The sequence below is a fragment of the Delphinapterus leucas genome, chromosome 19 (assembly GCF_059928025.1).
Source record: "Delphinapterus leucas isolate spDelLeu-1000000601 "Yukka" chromosome 19, BTC_Dleu_Yukka2, whole genome shotgun sequence".
Taxonomy (NCBI): domain Eukaryota; kingdom Metazoa; phylum Chordata; class Mammalia; order Artiodactyla; family Monodontidae; genus Delphinapterus; species Delphinapterus leucas.
Genome location: NC_143147.1, coordinates 15,718,586 through 15,739,468, shown reverse-complemented (window position 1 = coordinate 15,739,468; position 20,883 = coordinate 15,718,586). Strand labels below are relative to the sequence as shown.

Sequence of the window (20,883 nt, the reverse complement as noted above, 5' to 3'; positions counted from 1 at the left end):
AATTTATAACAGTCCCACTCACCTCTATTTATTCATTTTTGGGAAAACCCGACCTCCCGCACCCCCAAGCCATCCCGCCCGCCCCTCCAGGGACCGCCCGCCGCCGGACCCTCCCTGCGCCCCAGTGTGTGTCCGGCCCCGGCCCGTCCGTCTCCGCCCGTCCGCCCGCCCGCGGCTCCAGCCGGGTTCTCATGGTGCTCAAACCTGCTCCCCTCCCCTACGTCCTGCACTTTCTCGGACCAGTCCCCCACTCCCGACCCGACCCCAACCCCGCCTGAGGGTGAGCGACTCCTGTACTGTAGGGGAAGAAGTGGGAACTGAAATGGTATTTTGTAAAAAAAAATAATAATAATAAATAAATAAAATAAATTTTTAAAGTTTTAAAGAAAGAACTATGAGGAAAAGGAGCCCCGTCCTTCCCAGCCCCGGCCAATTTTAAAAACACGGACCTTTCCCTTACAACCCACCCCCCTTTTCTTTCTAAGCGTGAAACAGCCCAGGGCCACGGCCTCACTGGGGCAGGGACACCCCGGGATGAGTTTCTCTGGGGCTTTATTTTCGTTTTGTCGTTTGTTTTTTTTCTCCTCCACGCTGGGGCTGCGGAGGGGTGGGGGGTTTACAGTCCTGCCCCCTCGCACTGCACTGTCTTTCTGCCCCAGGGGCAGAGGGGTCTTCCCAACCCTACCCTTATTTTCGGTGATTTTTGTGTGAGAATATTAATATTAAAAATAAAATCAGAAAAAAAAATCTCTTTTCGATAAGTGCTGGTGGTAAGCAGGGAGAACACTGGGAAGAGGGCGGTGAGACCGTGATTGATGGGGAGGGGAGCCCCTCCCCGGAGGCGCCTGTGGAATGTCCAGAGCTCGGTCGCTCCTCGTTATGGGGGGGTGCCTAATCCTGGAGCCGCATTCCAGGATAAGGGGGGGTGGGGTGGGGAGAGGCTGGGCCGGGGGAGGGGCAGGAAAGAGGGCTATAAGGGCCGTGGCCCAGGCGGGAGGGAGCCAGGCGGGCCATGGCGGATGTCCCCGGGGCGCAGCGACCGGTTCCCGGCGGCGGCCCAGAGCCCCGGGACCCCCTGGACTGCTGGGCCTGCGCTGTGCTGGTCACCGCCCAGAATCTGCTGGTGGCTGCCTTCAATCTTCTCCTGCTGGCGCTGGTGCTGGGGACCATCCTGCTGCCCGCTGTCACCATGCTAGGCTTTGGCTTCCTCTGCCACTCCCAGGTGAGTGTGCGCCCCGCGGTGTGCGTGTGGGTGTCTGGTGACGGTGGCGGTGGGGTCTGTGGGCCACAACCTCTCCCGGCCTGGGCTGTTTGGCTTGGGCCTCATGCCTCTTCTCCTCCCACAGTTCTTGCGCTCCCAGGCGCCCCCTTGCACCGCGCACCTGCGGGACCCGGGCTTCACAGCCCTGCTGGTCACCGGATTCCTGCTCCTCGTGCCGCTGCTCGTGCTTGCTCTGGCCAGCTACCGCCGCCTCTGCCTCCGCCTCCGCCTGGCCGATTGCCTCGTGCCTTACAGCCGAGCCCTCTATCGGCGCCGGCGCACCCCGCAGCCGCGGCAAAACCGGCCCTCGCCAGAGCCCCAGGCCGTTCCAACATCAGGAAAGGTCTGGGTCTGAGGACCCTCGAGTCAAGAACAACCCCGAGGAGTGCCCTCTCTCCCGGTCGGCCCAAGGACTTGAGGCCCGGGGGTCTCCCGACCTACCCTGTCCCCGCTCCTGCCTAAGCCGGGTCCCAGCATCCTCTTGAGAAACAGAACGGCAGCATCTGTGGACCCAATTCTGGTGAAAATTCGCCACACCCCGGAAAACCCACTTTCCCCTCTCTACCCATATCTGAATCCTGAACATCTGGGCTGGACCCTGCATCCCCCACCCCCCCTGTGAATAGGACAACTGAACCTCGGTGGTGCGCTGGTGCCCTCCTTTTCCGGTGCTGCTCCTAGTATTTACGGGCTGTGGGGTGGGGTGGGGTGGGGTGGAGTGGGCGATGCTGGAGGGGAAGGAGTCATCACACATCAATAAAGAATTAATGAACTGAACGCGATCCTGGGATCCTGTGAACAGAAGGGCGGCACAAATACTATCAATCACTCCTGCAACGTGCCCAGGAGCAGGAAACAACATGCGGGTGGGGGGGGGGCGTGGCTCTACTGCGCAGACCGGAGCATCCTTCAGCCTCCTGGGAGGCCTTCCTTCCCTTATCGCATTAGGCCGTTCTTCCTGGCCAGACCCCAGAGCTCTGTCCCTGTCACCTCCTTATCAATAGAGTGGAGGGAGCCCGGCCTCTGTAGCCTGCCCTGCTCCCCTTGGGGACCTGAGCCTGTTCTCTGACCCCAGCTTAGAGGAACTCGGTGTTGCCAGGCCGGAGAGAGAAACAATGGGCCTTCCGGAACAGGATGACACCCCCTCCCGCCACAATTCTGGAGCAGCTGCGTGGGAGGGAAGATGGAGGGGCCCAACCTGGGGCCCGTGGATCCGAAGTTCAGCCTGTCCCCCCATCCCCACCCCGAACCTGAGGGAACCTTTGGCAGTCCTGGACGTCCAGGTTGTGGAAGGAGGGTTGAGAGTGCTCCCGACCTCAGAGAAACCTATTCCTCTAGGGATGAGGTGTGTAATTCCTGTCCCAGAAACCCAGCTACACACAGACACAAGCCACGTCGGTTACAGATTTAATGAAGTCCGAAAGGCATGCGCGATCGTGTTCAGAGATAGGGAGTCCCCGCCAGGCTCTCTCTCTGCACCTCAATAGAAACGATGTGGTGTCCAGGTACCATGGCCAGGCCCAGCACACGGGGTTCCCCGGCAGAGAAGGAATCTGGAAAGAAGAGTCAGAGCATCAGAGAGGCAGGCCAGCGTCGGCCCCGCCCCTTCTGTGCCACGACTTATAGTCCCAGAAACTAAGGGGTGCAGCCAGGCACTTAAGGGGAAATGCTTTGCGTGAGGCTCCGCCGCATTCCCAGGCGGGTGTGCATTCCCCGGGCACTGACCCGACGGCTTGAGGAACTCCTGCGCCGAGCCCAGGATAACATTGCAGTCGCGGTCGGTGCAGAGGAAACAACCGACCAGTGTCCGTCCATCTGTCATGCGAATGCGCATAGTCTTGTTGAGCAGCGCCTCCAGCTGCTGCCTAGCGCGCGTAGCCGGTGAGTCCTCGCGCTCCCCATCTGAGTCCTGAGCGGGGCGGGACAGGCGCTCAGACCGCGCCGCCTCGGCTGCTGCCCGCCCGCGGAACCACAGCTCCCGACAGCCCGCGGGGCGCTCACACGAAGCCCTGAGGCTGCCGGGAGCTGCAGTTCCCCCTCCGTCCCCCCATCTTGCTCCCCGACGGCCCCTCAATCCCAGAACCCGAGCTAACCCCTGCGCTGGAGCTGCTTTGACGCCGGCTGCAACAGCCATTCTCCTCTCGCAACAGCATGGCTGGTCCAGCTGCGGCCATTTGTTCCCGGGCCTCCTCCAGGCCCTTCAACTTCCTAAGAACCTTTGGTGTCCGGTGGTCTGAGATCTCGCGAGCGCTCCCGACCTGTTTTCTTTCGCGAGATCACCTCTCCTCCTCCTCCTCCTCTTCGTCTCCGGCAACTGCAGAAGTATCGCGAGCTTCTATTTCGGCGCTGAGGCTCACTGAGGCCTATTACGTTGGATGTACCAAGATATCGCGAGAAATTTTCAACTCTAGTTTCTTACACATCCTTTAAGGAACCCTGGAATTTAGCGAGAATACCTTTTTTCATAATCACACGCCTCCCGTCCCTTGTTTTTCTGCCTCGCGAGACAGTATGTCCTGAATACTCCCTGTAGCCTAGGCCACTGTGAATGAAAACGGAGTGTGTTCTCTTTCCCGCGGAACTCCTGAGGACAAAACTCAAATTACTTGAATGCCTGAATCGGACTACGTTTCCCGTGAGCACGCGCAGCCCACGCTCCTCTCGCCCATATACAGCGTTTGATCTCAGTGGCCGGTGGCCGGAAAGGGACAATGGTTTCCATGTCAGCGGATAAACGCGCTCGCCTTAGCTCCCGGACCAGAGGGAGGATGCAGCAGAGAGTGCGTGCTGAAAAGCAAGGAAGCAACTAAAGGAGTCGGTGACCGAAAGAGCAAGAGCCATGCCACGCCGGGGCCTAGTGGCCGGGCCAGACTTTGAGTATTTTCAGCGTCGCTATTTCACGCCGGCCGAGGTGGCCCAACATAACCAGCCCGAAGACCTCTGGGTATCTTACCTGGGAAACGTGTACGACCTAACACCATTGGCACAGGAATACAAGGGTAAACGCCACACTTTGGGCCAGCGTCGAGGGTGTGTTTGGGGGGGGTGCTTGGTTCTTGGATGGGTAGCATTGACGGCAGCTTCTCCTTCCCAGGAGACCTGCTGCTGAAACCCATCGTGGAAGTTGCGGGCCAGGACATCAGTCACTGGTTTGATCCAGACACCGGAGACGTGAGTTCTGCTGGAACCTGGGGTTGGGGGGAGGGCACTGGAGAGCGGGATGAAGAGGAAAAGCAGAGGCTAAACAGAGCCCGAGATAGTGACTGCTCCGACCTTCCTCCCTCAAACCCTGCTTAAAAGATCCGCAAGCACATAGATCCGCTGACCGGTTCCCTGAGATACCGCACCCCGTGGGGCCGCTTTCTGCACGTGCCGCCTCAGCTGCCCCGTTCGGACTGGGCCAATGATTTCGGGAAGCCTTGGTGGCAGGGGTCGCGTTACGAGGTGGGGCGGCTGTCCGCCAAGACCCGGAATATCCGCATCATTAACACGCTCACGTCGCAAGAGCACACTCTGGAGGTGAGAACTGGTGCCCGGGGGCAGGTTAGAGGGAACCGAGAATCCCAGCAAATCTCCAAGCAGATCTGCAGGCCAGCAGCTCTCCACAACCGGTGGGAGCTGTATTTTCTTTCCTTTTAGGGGTAACTGAGGAAAGAAGACCACCTACATCCCCAGGGTTAGGAATTAAAGGTGTGGCTGGGCCACAGGGTACAAGAGACTTTTTCTGAAGCCCAGGGTGACAGTTTGTGCACCTTAGTGATGGTTGTCCTCGGAAGCTCTTACATGCTGTGTTTTTGTACAGCAATTGCAACTGGGCTCTCTTATTAGTCTACTCTATTGTGGGGATGAGGTGTGGGGGCAGTGACTTTAGGGCCATTTGTTTATTACAAGTGGCTGCCATAAAGGCAGGTAGGATTTGGGGGCCATTCGTTGCATGCTGGAGCTCCAACTTTATTTCTGGGACTGTGGAGCGCCTTAAGCTGCTCTCTGCCAAGGGAGGCACTCTGATCCCAGCTTTGGGTTCCTGGCCTTTGCTTGTGTGTGTGTGTGTTCGCTCGTTCAACCCACAATTCTGGGTGGGGTGCTTTCGTGTTCTCCAGGTGGGGGCCCTGGAATCAATGTGGGAAATCCTACACCGCTACCTCCTCTATAACGCACATGCTGCCAGCTACACATGGAAATATGAAGGGAAGAACCTGAACATGGATTATACCCTGGAAGAGAATGGTATCCGGGATGAGGAGGAAGAATTTGATTATCTCAATATGGACAGTACGCTCTACACACCTGCAGTACTGCTGTACTTCAGTGATGACCTCACAGAGCTATAGAAAGAGAGATGTATGCTCATGTAGGCTCAAGACATATTTTGAGTTTAGCTGTTTCTGTGACCTGTAGGAAGAGAGATGGGGATGGGGCAGGGAGGGCGGTATCTGGACCTAGACCTCCATTCTACTCTGGGAGCTGGCCTGAGGTTCCCATTCCCTACTGAAGTGTAAAGGTCCTATTCCTCGGGTTAGTTAAAATTTACTCTGAGAAAGTTAGGCAGAACGCTAGAAGTGAATTAATTTTTAGGACTGATACCAGAAAATAAAGTATCTTAGATCAGGGAGATGTAGAAGAGGATAGTCAGAGAGAGCTCAGGCAGAACTTTTCGATAGTAAGAGAAAGAGAAGTCCTACACAGGGATGAGGGATGGAAGAACTTTTCTGGCAGTGATGGAAATGGGATGGCTGTAGGAAGATGGGATTTACAAAGACAGGAATAGGAAGTGTCTATCACTCGCCATATAAAACTGGCTAATCTCTCTTCTGAATAGTATTTGGCAGCCACCAGGTAATTCAGGCTAGATATTATGTTATGTGCTTTATACACCTCATTTAATACAACTATCCGTAAGACAGATACCATTACCACTACTTACAGATAAATCTTCTGAAGCTTAGTAAGATTTAATAGCGCAAAAGGCACACTACTTAGTAACCAGATTGCAAACCCAGGTCTTCCCAATTCCAAAGTCTATGTTCTTCTCAATGTCCAGGCTCACTGCACAATGGGAACCTGTAGGCCTATTGTGTAGTCAGCCGTGGTGTTGTGCTTTTTTGTTTTGTTTTTTTAGTTATTGCCTTTGGAAGGGGCTTAGCACAGTTCTGCAGTGGTAGAGAGGACACAGGGAAGGCCAAGTGTAAGCTGAGTAATAGCTGTTGAGGCTACTTCATGGTTAATCCCATAGCAAAACTTTCCTCTGACTTTTCTGAGGCAAAGAGGTGGGTATATACTGGTTCCAGGAAAATTAGAGTGGGAAAGGGCTTTTGGATTGGGACACTTTAGAAGGGGGAGCAAAAAGTAGGCATGTATATTCATGATGGGCCTGTGCCTCTGAGGGAAAGATGAGGAAGACAGGGTCGACTTTGCCAGATGGTGACTCTGCAAGAAGGGGCTTGACAGAGGTGATGTAAAGAGAGGAGCTAATTGGGGCTTCCCTGGTGGCGCAGTGGTTGGGAGTCCACCTGCCGATGCAGGGGACGCGGGTTCGTGCCCCGGTCCGGGAGGATCCCACGTGCCGCGGAGCGGCTGGGCCCGTGGGCCATGGCCGCTGGGCCATGGCCGCTGGGCCTGTGCGTCCGGAGCCTGTGCTCCGCAACGGGAGAGGCCACAGCGGTGAGAGGCCGGCGTACCGCAAAAAAAAAAAAAAAAAAAAGAGAGGAGCTAATTAAGTCAGAAAACTCCTGGTGTTCAAAAGAGAACAACCATGGAGGGCAGTGGCCAGATTTGGTCCCCTATGACCTAAGGAGGGAAGGGGAATGAGAATCACAGGTGAATTTCTTGACAGTAGCAGGCAGAAAAAGCAGCAGAGAGATGTGAGTGCATCTTCGTGGAAGGCGGCCCCCAGGAGACACTGGGTAGGCGGCAGAGGAGTGCGCTGAGGGGCTGACTATGAACGGCATGGACAGAGGTGGAGACAGCTGTATCCACCTGCCGTTGTTTCATGTGTATCTTGTTTGCTCAGTTAAACCCTAAACTATTTGAGAACCAAAGCTATGCTGTTGCTGTAACCCCAGCCTCAGGGCCTGTGCCTATGGGATCTGCCCAAACTCGTCCCTCTTCCAGGGTTTCCTACTTTAGTACCTCTCGCCAGAAACACATCCCTTTCCTCACACACCCAGTCACTCTCCAAGTAGATTCTATCTCCTAAACATGTCTGGAATCCATCTTCTTTTCTCGAAGCTGTTATCATCACCTCTGGTCTGGACTGCTGCGATAACTTCCTAACCAGTCCTCCCATTTTCTCTTCTGTCCTCCACACACAGCAGAGTGAGCTCTGAAAAACAAACCTAAACATCTAACTTTCCTCCTTCAGATTCTTCAGTGGCTTCTTGTTGCTTTTGGAATCAAGCGCTAAATCCAAAGACCTTGCATATATCAGCCTCTACCTTGCATCACCCCTCTTTGTTCACTGGCTTTCTGTTCACTAAAGGTTTTCTTGCCTCAGAGCCGGCACACAGGCTGTTCTCTCTGCTTGCAACACTCTTCCATCTCCCACCTTGCTAATCCTACGTGTTTCTTCCTCACAGAGACTTTTCTGATTTCTCGATGCAGGTCAGGACTTTCTGTTAAATTTCAGAGTGCTTATTACAATAGTAATGTTAAAATTATGGATGTAATTGGCTGGCTGGCTGCTCGATTGTAAGCTCATGAGGGCAGAGATCGTGTCCATCTTGTTCACTGCTGTATTGCCAGTGTTGGGCACACAGTTGCTGCTCAATAAATTTTGACTGAATGAACTCAAATATTAAGCGAATTCCTCTGCCTCTAATAACTAGTGGATGGGATGTTGTGTCCTTGGTGGGGGGCAAGGTGGGACCAAGAAATAGGATGTCTGGATCCTATGCTGTCATCTCTATCCACAGGTTTCTCTTTCCTTGTTCGCCATAGATCCAAGACCAAAAATTACTCCATAGAGGTTCTTCCTCTCACCAGATTTTTGAGGCAATCGACCTGTCTTTTCTCTACATGGCCACCAGGTGGCTGTAGTCTCCTACAGAGTGAAGGGAAAGGGGCCCGGATGAGGGAAAACACTTCCAAGTTCTAAACAGGTTAGGATTAAAGGTAGCCTGTGGAAACGTACAGGTGAGAGGGAAGGATCAGAAAAAAGGGAAAACAACATGGGCACTATTCCATTAGCATTAGGTTTATTCCTATTTTTAATTTTTTCCATAAGCACATGCCAGGAAAGGAGTGTAGTTTGAGAAATAAAACTCATGGGATAGGACAAGTAAGGGGTCTGATTACAGGTGTGGGTATGTACAGGGTGAGGCACAGAACTATGGAAGGAATAAAGATCACAGATTTTTAAGATAATAGAGTATGTTCATTTATTCTTAGAGGGTTTTGTTTTGTTTTGTTTGTATAAAGCTTTCTACTAGGCACTACCTTGGTTCTCTAAATATCCAAGACTGGATATTTGCATGAGGAGTATGTAAATAATGCCCAGTCCTAAAACCTAGGAAGTAAATAGAACATGACTGTAGGTCCTTTGGTAGTGATCTCTTCCATTTTGTAGGGAGGTCGGGTGGTGGGTGGTATATTGAAAGGAACGTTGCCTGTCCTCAGTAAATCATAGCAGCTTCAAAGAACTCAATTTGCAAATATTTCCCACAAGGCTCAGTCACTATATGCAAGTATCATTGGGGGGTCATAAAAAGGTGTATGTTCTTTGCAGGAAGCTTGCTCACTCAATGGGCTAAAACATACACACATGAAAAGGTAAATGAAAATAGTACATGGTAAAGGACCAAATTAGGGTACAGAAAAAGTTTCCACCTTCATGGCAAATCACAATTGGGTTCTTAACCTGGGCCTCCAGAAATGATTTCTAAATATTGTGTGTGTGTGTGTGTGTGTGTGTGCGTGTGCAGATGTGTATTATCTTGGAGAAGGGTGCTGTAATTTCCATCAGTCTCAAAATGGCCCAACCCCCTGCCCCTGAAATAGTACACACACAAGCACAACAATAAAGACGCTCAAAAGTAAAATATCAAAGGTGACAATACAATGTGGTTCCTGGATTCCTGGCACTTGCCTCAATGGTCTACTTCAACCTGATACACCTGTGTTCCCATGGTGGCAATTCCTAAAACTTGAAGCCTTGGGGCTAAGTTTACAACTAGTCTGAAACATTTTACTGCCCCAAATTCTGATCTGGACATACCCTGGAGCTGAGTGAGGGGATCTATCATTTGGACTTGGGACCATAACACCGAGTCATGACATCAGGATAAGGTTAATGTACCCAGTCCCCACAGCTGAGTTGATGTGTTGATAATGGGAGAACAGCCACTTTATGATGGAGCAGCAAGAGTGCATGTAGGCTTAGCTGTAGAGAAAGCAGACAATCTGAAACCTGAATGATCTTGGAAGTCAAAGATTAAGCATTCAAAATACAAATAGATATGCAGTCCATATCTATTTCCCAGGGAAACACTCACACACACAAAAGCTGGTGAATGAATAAGTGAACTGAGGCCATTAAAATGGGATCGGGGTCAAGAAGGTTGAGACGAGGAACAATATGGATGAGACACTGCTAGAATTAAGTCCCTTTCTTACTGGGAGCAGCCCAGCTCCCACCCTTTGGGAGCTTAATGTTTAGTGGGAACTTGGGCATCCAGTTTCAATCATCTGACTTAATCATCTCTGTATCCCCAACAGCCATATAATGTCTGGCATAGAGTGGCAATAAATACATGTTTGTTTCAGGAATGAATGGTAAATGTAACCCCCACTACTTGAAATATGTGAACTCAGGAGTCAAATATATTCAGATACTGTGGTGTCCCTTGCTACTTGCCCACTCTCACTATTTGAAGAGAGCAGAAGAGATCTGGACAGTGAGTGACATTTGTGCTGATAAATTCTTCCAGTCCTCCTAGAGAACAGTAAGGAGGAGGAAATATTTCCTTGCCCTTAATGAACAGCCTATAGGAGTAGATATTACTCTACCACAGTGTATCAGGTGAGAATGTCTTTGGCTGCAAGTAACAGAAGGCTGAGCTGGGGCTTAACTATAAAGGGTTAAATTTTCTCACATAATGAGAGAGTCTGTGGTGTAGTGACTCCACTAGATAGTTCATCAACATCACAGGTTGCTCCTGTTTTTGTCTTCATGATTATCTCCTTTTTGGTTGTTCTACTTCCTGTCCGTATTGTGGGCAGGAAGGAGGAAGAGGGGAAGGATGAAAGGGCAGTGCCTAAATCAAAGCAAAAAATTTTCCCAGACATCCTTAGCAGAACTTTGACTATGTCTCATTGATAGGACATGTATTACACAATGACCCTTAGCTGCAAGGGAGTCTGGGACAGTATTTTGTATTGACATCCACAACAAAAGCAGGGACCACTACTGTGGAATGAGAAGGGATACTGGGTAGGAACTAGTGATGTCTTCCACAAGAAGTATGAAAGTGCTATTCATCCATTCATTAACCAAAAAAGTTATTAATAAGCACTTTGTGCCAGGTACCGTTCCAGGTTCTGGAATGAGACAGGCAAGGTTCCTGTGTTACTGGGACTTATACTCTGGTGGGATTAAAAAAAACATGTAGACAAGATCATTTCAGATAGTGCTAAAAGCTATATATTATGTATGTGTATATACACATATACATATATGAACACATTATATATATATACACACACACACACAAATACCAAAAGTACTATAAAGACAAAGAAACAGAATTACAAGAGACAGTGATGGCTGAATGATCAGAAACTTGCCTGAGATAATCACAAAGACTGATCTGTATTACCTGTAGATCTGCATTTACCTGCATTAATCACTTAATCATCATAACAAACTTAAATACTGTTTTTACTTACACTGAAGAAAGAAGGAGACTGAAGCACAAAGAGGTTAAGTAACTTGCCAAAGGTCATACTAAGCGGCAAAGGTGGGCTTTGAAACAAGACAGTCATAGGCCACCCACTTAACCACTGAGTGGCATCACCTCCCTGCATGACAAACATAGGCTGCTGTTCTAGTCACCTACTGCTGCTTAACAAAACCAGCTCAAGACTTAAGTGGCTTCAAACAACCACCATCATTTATTTTGCTAATGAGCCTGTAACTTGGGCAGGGTTCAGGGAGGACAGCTCACTTCCATTCCAAAAGGCGTCAACTGGGTGGATTACTAGAAGCTGGAGAATTCACTTTCAAAATGGCTCACTCTCAAATGGCTGGCAAGTTGGTGCTGTCTACGGATTCTTCTCCATGAAGACCCCATTCTCAGGGCAGCTCGGGCTTCCTCATAGCATGGTAGCTGGGTTCCAAGAGCAAGTGTCCCAAGAGAACCAGGAGGAGCCTCAAGCACCTTTTATAACCTCACCTCAAATCCAAGGGGAAAGAACTAGACCTCACTTTTCAGTGGGAAGAGTGTCAAAGTCACACTGTAATAAGAGCATGCTGGATGTGAGTTGTTTTTGTAGCCATTTCTGGAAAATACAATTGACCACAGATGCACTGGAGGCAAAAGGAGGGATATCCAATCAGTCTCGGGTAGGAGCGGAGTGCTGAGTCTTTCTTGAAAACCAAAGTTGGAATCCTGGCCCCACCATCCATTTATTCAATTCATTAACCTAATACTGAGCATCTGCTGTGTATCAGGCACAGTTCTGGACTCTGTGAATACACTAAATAAGAAGACATAATTTCTGCCCTCAAGGAGCTTACAGGTTAGTGGGAGATTCAGAGAAGTTTGTGAGCCTCTTTTCACCTTGCTTCTACTTACATAAAGCAGCCAAGGGAAGTTTTGTTTGCTTTTTTGTTTTTAATTGGAGTATAGTTGAGTTACAATGTTGTGTTAGTTTCAGGTGTACAGCAAAGTGGATCAGTTATACATAGACATATATCCACTCTTTTTTAGATTCTTTTCCCATATAGGTCATGACAGAGTACTGAGTAGAGCTCCCTGTGCTCTACAGTAGGTCCTTAAGGGGAAGCTTTTAAAGTTCCCCTGTTTAAAGTCTTCAAAGGCTTCCAACTCCTCTTAAGAGGACATAGGACACCCTTACTGTTGTCCACAAGGCCCTGCATGATTTGCCTCTTCCAGGCTCTTCTTTTTTTATATTTTTAATTTATTTTATTGAAGTATAGTTGATTGACAATGATGTGTTAATTTCTACTATACAGTGATTCAGTTATATACGTGTGTGTGTACATGTATGTATATATATACACACACACACACACACATACATACACATATACACACACATTCTTTTTCATCTTTTTTTCCATTATCATTTATTACAGGATATTGAATATAGTTCCCTGTGCTATACAGTAGGACCTTGTTTTCTGTCCATTCCACTTATAATAATTTGCATCTGCTAATCCCAAACACCCAATCCATCCTTTCCCCCCTGCCCAAGCCCCTTCTTTATCTCCCTGTTGGCCTTTCAGTTTCTGACACTCCCCCAAGCTCCTTTCTGCCAGGGCCTTCTCACATGCTGTTCCTCTGCATGGGACACTCCACCCTCCACTCATCACCTGGCCAACTCCTGCCCCTTAAAGGCTTTGCTTAAATGTCACTTTCTCAGAGAAATGCCTTGGGAATATCTACACCCAGTCTGGGGAGATGAGGGAAGGCTTTCTGGAGAACATCATTTCAAGCTGAGACCGGAAGGACGAGGAGGCAGCCAAGCGAAGAAGTGAGAGCGGGTAAGGAGGGAGAGTAAACAGCATGAAGAGCGCAGAGTTTGGCAGTGAGAGTATGTGGAGAGCTCAGACGCAGAAGGAAATGCAGAACGGTAAAGCCAAGAGGAGATGGGAGGCCTGAAGAGGGTAGGCAGTAAGAGACATGGAGGCCAGACTAGGTCCTGCAAGACTTTGTAAATCAGGGTTTTTTTTTTAAATTGAGATACAGTTCACATACTATAAAATTCACCCTTTTAAAGTGTACAATTCAAGGTTAAGGGTTTTATAAGGAGAATGTCACAATCAGAATTGCATTTTTGAATGTCAAGAGAGGATGGATTGGAGGGGAGAAAAAGAGAGGAGAGAGTGGAGACAGGGAGACTGATGCTATTGCAGCAGTCCAGGAAAGAGATGAAGGTGGCCGGAATGAGGTTAGTTAGTGGCAGTGGAGACCAGAGGAGATAAACTGAAGTTAAGAGAGAATTACACAACTCAATAACTTATTGGGAGGGGGTCTGAGGCAGAGGAAGGAGTCAGGGATGACACCCAAGTTTCTGGCCTGGGTGGAGGATGACGAATCCACCGACAGAGGAGGGAAATGCTTGGAAGAAGAGTTTCATGGGGAAGGAAGATGATGTGCTTTTAGTTGGCTATCTGAAGTAACTCCAGGACATGGAAACACAGATGTCCAGATCTTACCAGATATGTGGCACGATATCCTGAATAGAGCTCTCGGCTAGAGTTAAAGGTTTGGGAATTACCCGCAGTGAGTAACTGTCAACCAAAGTCAAGGATGAGATCACCTCAAGAATAAAGTGTGATCTACATGCGAGGCCTGGGAGGAACAATACCTAAGGGAGGGGAGGAGAAGAAGACTCAGAAGTACGAGCCAAAGTGGTGAGAAAGACCCTGGAAAATGGTGCCAGGGAAGCCAAAGAGAGAGTATTTGAGAGGAGGGAATGGTAAACAGTGCGAAATGTCACATAGTCAAGTAAGGTGAGGACTTGAGCACCCACAGATTTAGTGAACAGCAAAACAGTGGTGTGTTAGAGAAGTCAGACAGTAGATGGATGAGGTATGAATGAGGTCTTCACAGAAGAAATCCAGCTGCACAGGGAGGAGTTTTCTGGCTTTGTAACTGTGGACAGAATACTTTTCTTCTTTTAGATTCCATTTCTTCAATCACAAAATATGAACAATAGAAGTAAGGATTCACTAAGGGCAACAGGCATAAACAAGGTCACTTAAAAAGAAGCTACCTTACCCTGTGGTTGAGATTAAATATAAGGTATGGGGAAATGCCCAGCAGTACTAAAGGCCCTTGGGACAGGCACTCGAAATTTTTCGTTTTCTTCCCTCTCCTTGTGCTAGCCATTCTTTATTTAGTAATGAATGCTTCCCTTGGGATTTCCTGAGAGTCCACACTATTTAGCATCGAGGGAACATCTGTCATGATTAGGAAATTAGTAGACCGTATCTGTGACTAACATTTGGTTTCTAACCTAACAACGGTGTTTGTGCCTCTACTGGGAGAACTGAGTATAGTAAAATGTGGTTTGTTTCACATCATACCAGAGTTGAGCTTATTTAAATAAAGCAGGGGGAAGCAAGGAAATGGGGCAACTATTGGGAACAACTAAAGTCGGCCCTTTGCTCCTTCAGTTTAAGGTGTTTTTCATAACCCAGGTTGTCAATCCTCTCACCGTACAAGCATCTTAAGTGAATCTCTCTGAGGTGAGAAATGGCGAATAGTAAACCTGAGTGTTTAGAACGCTAGCTACCAGCTATCAAGTACCTTACAGCCAGTGCTTTATGTCAGTTAGCTCAAAACCTTCACTACAGCCATGTGAGGTGCGCATTAATATCCCTGTTCGACAGATAAGGGAGCTGAGACTTGAGGGATACGTTGCTTGCCCAGGGTTACTGTTAGTAAGTGGCAGAACTTGGATTCCAAGTGCTACCTGAATCCACAGCTCAAACTCTTCCTCTGAGGGAGGCAGTGAATAACTTCATTACTTGGCTCTGGAATACATTTTAGAAGTTATATAGTTTGGGAATACAGCATCTTTTTTTAAAAATTAGTCAATTTTAATTTACTAATCATATCCAATTTAGTCTGAAATTAACTCTCCCTATCCAGAGGGCTAGGTGGGGAAAGGGCCCAGGAGCAAGCAAAGGGGCAGGAGGACGACAGCTTGGGGCTTGCCAGGAAAGGTGTCAGGGCAGTTCTGCTGAAATAACCAGGGCTTAACAGTAGGTGGAAAGCAAGGCATTCTGGCTGGCCAGTCAGTGAAAACCTATTAAGAAACTGTTAAAAGGCAATGTCAAAGGGGAAAAAAAATGTTTGGTTTTTGCCATTTTGTATAGGACTGTTATATTGTTTCCATCATAGTGGTCAATCAAAGCAGGTCTAAAAGAAACTGGGAGGGAATTCCCTGGCGGTCCAGTGGTTGGGACTCTGTGCTTTCACTGCCGAGGGCGCAGGTTCGATCCCTGGTTGAGGAACTAAGATCCTGCATGCCTCGCAGCCTGGCCAAAAACTGGAAGAAGACAAATATAACAATTTGGGGCTAAATCTTCCTTTTCTTCTTCTTTTTTTTTGGTCACGCTGACCAGACCCTAACCCCTGCATCGGGAGTGCAGAGTCTTAACCACTGGACCGCCGGGGAAATCCCTTCCTTTTCTTCTTAAGGTATCCCCTTTACTCAATGAATAGCAAAGGACAGGATTTAGCTAAAAGGCAGCAACAGAAGTATGAGCAGATGTGAGATCACAGACTCACACAGATCACAAAGACTATTTCAAGAAGGGGGTGTTCAAGTTAAGAACTCCGAAATTTCCTCTTAATTCAGTAACCAGGTTTTTTGGTCATCTTGTGAAAGCGGTTTCTGTAGAGAGGCTGGGCAGAGGGTTGGAAAATGAGTCGGCAAGTAAAGCAGCCTGAGTGTAAACAATTCTTTCAAGAAGCGTGGCGGTGAGTAGGCACAGCGAGGTAGGGTGGCAGCTTAGGGGTCCAGAGTGTCTCTTTTAAAGTTGGGGAGGTTTGAGTACATTTAAATGTGGTTGTGAAGCAGCAAGGAGGATGGGAGATAAAGGAGAGTTAGGGGATCACTGTTAACCATTACACCCTGAGAAGGTGGCAAGGCTGGGAGCCAGAGCCCAAGTGTAGGCATTAGCTTCGGACAGGATAGGAGGGAGGAAAGGACAAATACGAATACAGTTAAATATGTAGTCTTAGTGTCAGTATTTCAAGGGAGTTCTCATCTGATGATCTGTCTCCTAGAGGGAGACGATAAGATGTTCTACTGAAGCATAAGGTGGAGGAGGTTTGAGGAATTTGAAGAAGGTTTGAAAAAGTCACCACGGAGAACCGAAAGGAAGCTGACTAGGCAAAAGGATTTCTGAGCAGGGACACTAATCTGGAGTGGTCATGGTGTTCTGACACCATGTGGTCATGCAAAGTGCTCCTGAGTGTAAACAGACAGCCGAAGTGATCCAAGGTTGGGGGTCTGCAAGAGGTAAATAAAGAGGGTACTGAGACGCAGGCAGCAGAGTGGCTGAAATGACAGACCATGGAATCTAAGTTGGACAGGGAAGGAGGGGAGAACATGGTAGAGCTGATTAGGAGAAAATGGAAGAATTAAGGGATTACAAGGGTCTCATGGGTCCAAAATAGTGAATAAATGAGAGAGCTGGAAGGATAGAAAGCTGTAGCCAAAGTAGGAGGCTTGAATTTAATATTTCAGAACAGGTAAGAATTTACTATTTCCTAGAGGTGGGAGAGAGAAGTGGAAATGGTGAGAAAGGTCTCTGGTTACAGCGTCGAGGGCAGGACTGAGCCAAGCGTCAGTCTTCGATGAATGAGGGGAACGAGATCGGGAGGAAAGCAGATGACAGCCAGGGAGAGAAGTGGAGGGGTAAACAGCCAGACTGCTGGAGCCTTAAAGAAATAAGGCCTTTTCACACAAGATGGGAAACAACCTTGCAGAAAAAGAATTAGATTCCTTCAGATATGAGGTCTGTACCTATGTTTATTTTCTATATTACTGTGTTTTAAACTTTTTGGGACTACCAAACTTGATGAACACATGTTAGATACTATCTCCTGTTCTCTCTCTCTCCATATATTTTTAAGATTATTTTTTTAAACTTGAAAAGATTTTTAAATTTTCATTATAGAATATGTGTTACTTACAGAAAATTCCAGGTAGAAAAGCATAAAGATGCAAAACAAAAAACACTCTTATCCCTACCACTCAGCAGAAACCAGTATTAACATTTTAACCACTTCCTTCTAGTACCTACATGGCTGTGATTATACTACATATATGGCTTTATATTGTTTTATGCAATTAACATTAGATCATAAGCATTTGCTCATGTCATTCTGTCAGTGTGGCAAAAGGTCAACAATCAGTAAATCCAGGTGAAGAGTATATGGGTGCTCACTGTACTTCTTCAACTTTTCTGTAGGCTTGAAGTTTTTCAAAATTAAGAAGTTACAGGTGGGGGGAAGGGATAAATTAGGAATTTGGGGTTAACAGATACTACTATACATAAAGTAGATAAACAACAAGGACCTACTGTGTAATATAGGGAACTATATTCAGTATCTTGTAATAACCTATAATGGAAAAGAATCTGAAAAAGAATATATATCTAAGTATATAACTGAATCACTTTGCTGTACACCTGAAACATTGTAAATCAACTGTACTTAAAAACTAAAAGTTACAGGTGGGAAGGGAACTAATCACAAAGAAAAAACAAGTGAATGATAACACAAGATTCAGGATACTGGTAGGGCAGGGGGCAGGAGAGGAATGTGAAATATGGAAGACCATTACGAGGCTTCAAAGATGTTACTAATGTTATATTTATTAAACTGATACTGAATACATGTGTTCATTTTAATATTCTTTGTGGTTGATGTGTTATACATACTCTTTTGGACCTGTGAAATAGTTCTCAATAATAGATATAATTTTTTAAATTAAAAACCTCCTTTCTGGGCTTCCCTGGTGGCACAGGGGTTAAGAATCTGCTTGCCAATGCAGGGTCCACGGTTTCGAGCCCTGGTCCAGGAAGATCCCGCGTGCCGTGGAGCAACTAAGCCCATGTGCCACAACTACTGAGCCTGCGTGCCCTAGAGCCCGCGAGCCACAACTACTGAGCCCGCGCACCTAGAGCCCATGCTCTGTAACAAGAGAAGCCACTGCAATGAGAAGCCCACGCACTGCAACAAAGAGTAGCCCCCGCTCACCGCAACTAGCCTGTGCGCAGTAACGAAGACCCAACGCAGCCAAAAATAAAATAAATTTATAAAAACAAACAAAACAAAACAAACCTCCTTTCTATCATGAACTTACCACTCCAGCTGTATGAGGTCCACATACTACTTGCTGAATAGTTTCTTACTCAACCTAAACTGCCCTTCTTCCTCCTCTCTGCTATATAGGTCTTAGTTATGTTTTGGGGCCCACTTCAAGTACAACTACGTATGAAAGTCCTTCAGTCCCCCTCCCCTCCCCTCCCTAAGAGCTCTCTTCTCTGAACTCTCAGATTTCTACAGCCCACAGCAATCATCACTACCACATATCCTTAATTAACTTTTTTGTGTGTTTATTTCTGATCTCAAATGTCTCTCCTCCCTCCACCTAACTAATCCCTTGGTCACTAAAACATTTTCAAGTTGCTTTAAAAGATGCACAATGAAAAACAATGAAAAAATATGTTTCCCTTCCCGGTAGTAATGACTACAATTTCTTGTATATTCTTCCAGGAATATTCTATGGAAATTCACATTTTTTTTCCCTTTCATCAATGGTACCATATTATACATGCTCTTCTATAACTTTCCTTTTTTCCCTTCATATTTTAATTAGTTTTTAAACTAGAACCTCACTAATGTCCTCTAAAGTCTAACTACATTACACACATTGATTATACTTTGCTTCCGTACTTTTCTCCTCAAAGAACGAGAAATTAGTGAGGAATGATTTCTTTAGAGAAATCACACTACTTTTTGTCCCATTTGGCTTCATTTGTTAATGTAGTCATGACACTACATAAATTTGTTTACACAATACTGTAAAAATTCAAAATTATCAATAAAGCTAAATATCCCCCTTGACTATTATTTCCCAAAAGTAACCACTGTGACCAATTTGGTATGTATATGTCCAGAATTTTTAAAAGAAATTTATATACATATAAATGTATCTGTAGAAACACATAGTATTGTTTTTAGTTTCTCTGAACATAAATGATATCATAATGTATATACTGTTTTGCAGCATGCCTTTTTCCATTCAACAATATAAAGAATCTGACTATGTAGATGTAACTCATTTTTCTTGACTGCTGTATAGTTTATTTAGTTATTCATTACTGTTGGAAATTTAGAGTGTTTCCAATTTTTTGCTATTACAAACAATGCTGTAATGAATATCTTTGTATGTGTCACCTCATGCACAAGTGTGATGACTGTTTCTCTAGGGTAGACGATAAGAGGTGGAACTCTGTAACAGAAAACATGTAAGTTTAATAATGTACTAGATAAATTAACCATTGCCAGTTCTGTAGTACAGCTGTTATAAGTAAGTTATACATGTGACCATCAATTTTACATATTAGTTCCTTTAAGACCCTAGGACATCCATTGACTTATAAGTCATTTAGTATATAGAGCAAAGAACAGCAGACTAGAAATTGGAAGATACAGGTTCAAATTCCAGTTCTGTCCCTAACATCTGACTTGATCTTAGGCAATCCTTTCGACATCTGGGCCCCAGTTTCTGTACCTACAAAATTAGATTAAAGTGATGTTTCCTAAAATATGGTACCTATACCACTGGTAGCATGCAAGATGCTTTTATTTTTATTGACTTTTAATAATTATTTGTATTTTAAAATAAATTAGGAAAATTATAATTACCTTATCAAATCAAGGATTTATGGATATTATTTCTTAGTTATATAAAATTTACTTTTTAAAGGACATTTGTTTAAGTTAAAGAAAAGTGAATTGAAAAGGAAAATAGTATGCATATAATAGTATAGGTGGCATGTAAATATGGCAAGTCATGACTATGATATATGAAGGACTGAGGTTTCTTGCTTCACGAAATCTAGAAGAGGTTAGATTAAAGCAGTAGATCCCAGACTTTTAGATTACAGTGACCAGTAAAACATTAAAAAAAAAAAAAGTTAGTGACCAACATGGAGTTCCTGACTTTTTATTGCGCTAATTAATGACAATAAGAACAAAACCAAACCTATATACCCATCACCATTATTTAACAGAAAGATATTAAAAATATTATTTTGTAACTATAAAACAAGTACCTGTATGTTGAAAAATTTTCAAGTTGTACAGAAGTATAAAAACTCATTTTCTTTCTCCTTCTCTCTCCCTGTAACATCTATCATGGACATCCTTCTAACACAGATCTACCTCATTTTTAGAACATTTTAAATAAACATAATATACTGTTAAATACATTAGCATATATATATATTACATATTTGTTTCATATAAATATAGCATATTACACATTTATTTTATACAAAAATATATGAGAAATATATAATGTCAGAACAAAGGACACAGCTCCCCAGGAAAGGACAGGTGGCAACCTTACTTAGCCATCTAAACACTGGTTTAGATGACCTTCTCTCTAAAATTCCATGATTAAGCCTAGAAAATCCTCAGCGTTTACATGCCTTTCATTATTACCACTAACTTCTATATTTCAAAAGATAACTAGGAATCTCTTTAACATCTCCTTCGGTAGTAAATCACAGACTGCAAAGTGCTTTTTCAGTCCTTTGATCTTCTTGTTGCATGAGTTCATGCCTGTGCTCTATCAATCATTCTCATTGGTTCCCTACATCAGGGTTTTAACCTGGGCTCCACAGGTTT

At 46.0% G+C, this 20,883-nt stretch overlaps 3 protein-coding genes across 4 annotated transcripts; 2 read left to right on the top strand and 1 right to left on the bottom strand.

Moving 5' to 3' along the window:
• Positions 1–179: 179 nt before the first annotated feature.
• Positions 180–1,977, top strand: LOC149744785 (transmembrane protein 88). The gene is made up of 2 exons (XM_089899936.1): positions 180–1,222; positions 1,347–1,977. Exons 1-2 carry the CDS (start codon positions 1,013–1,015, stop codon positions 1,614–1,616), a joined length of 480 nt encoding a protein of 159 aa, XP_089756062.1. The 5' UTR covers positions 180–1,012; the 3' UTR covers positions 1,617–1,977.
• Positions 1,978–2,655: 678 nt separating this feature from the next.
• On the bottom strand, positions 2,656–4,002 carry LOC111185751 (N-alpha-acetyltransferase 38, NatC auxiliary subunit). 2 transcript variants are annotated; one of them, XM_022595614.3, is made up of 3 exons: positions 3,355–3,843; positions 2,987–3,170; positions 2,656–2,814 (listed from the first exon to the last, which is right to left on the bottom strand). In XM_022595614.3, the coding sequence occupies exons 1-3, from the start codon at positions 3,433–3,435 to the stop codon at positions 2,702–2,704; spliced, it is 378 nt and encodes a 125-aa protein (XP_022451322.1). In that variant the 5' UTR covers positions 3,436–3,843; the 3' UTR covers positions 2,656–2,701. The 2 variants fall into 2 exon arrangements, with proteins under 2 accessions (XP_022451322.1, XP_022451321.1); XM_022595613.3 differs by having other exon boundaries at positions 2,987–4,002.
• LOC111185750 (cytochrome b5 domain-containing protein 1) lies at positions 2,893–9,336 on the top strand. The gene is made up of 4 exons (XM_022595612.3): positions 2,893–4,260; positions 4,356–4,432; positions 4,562–4,780; positions 5,362–9,336. The coding sequence occupies exons 1-4, from the start codon at positions 4,101–4,103 to the stop codon at positions 5,590–5,592; spliced, it is 687 nt and encodes a 228-aa protein (XP_022451320.1). The 5' UTR covers positions 2,893–4,100; the 3' UTR covers positions 5,593–9,336.
• The last annotated feature ends 11,547 nt before the right edge of the window (positions 9,337–20,883 follow it).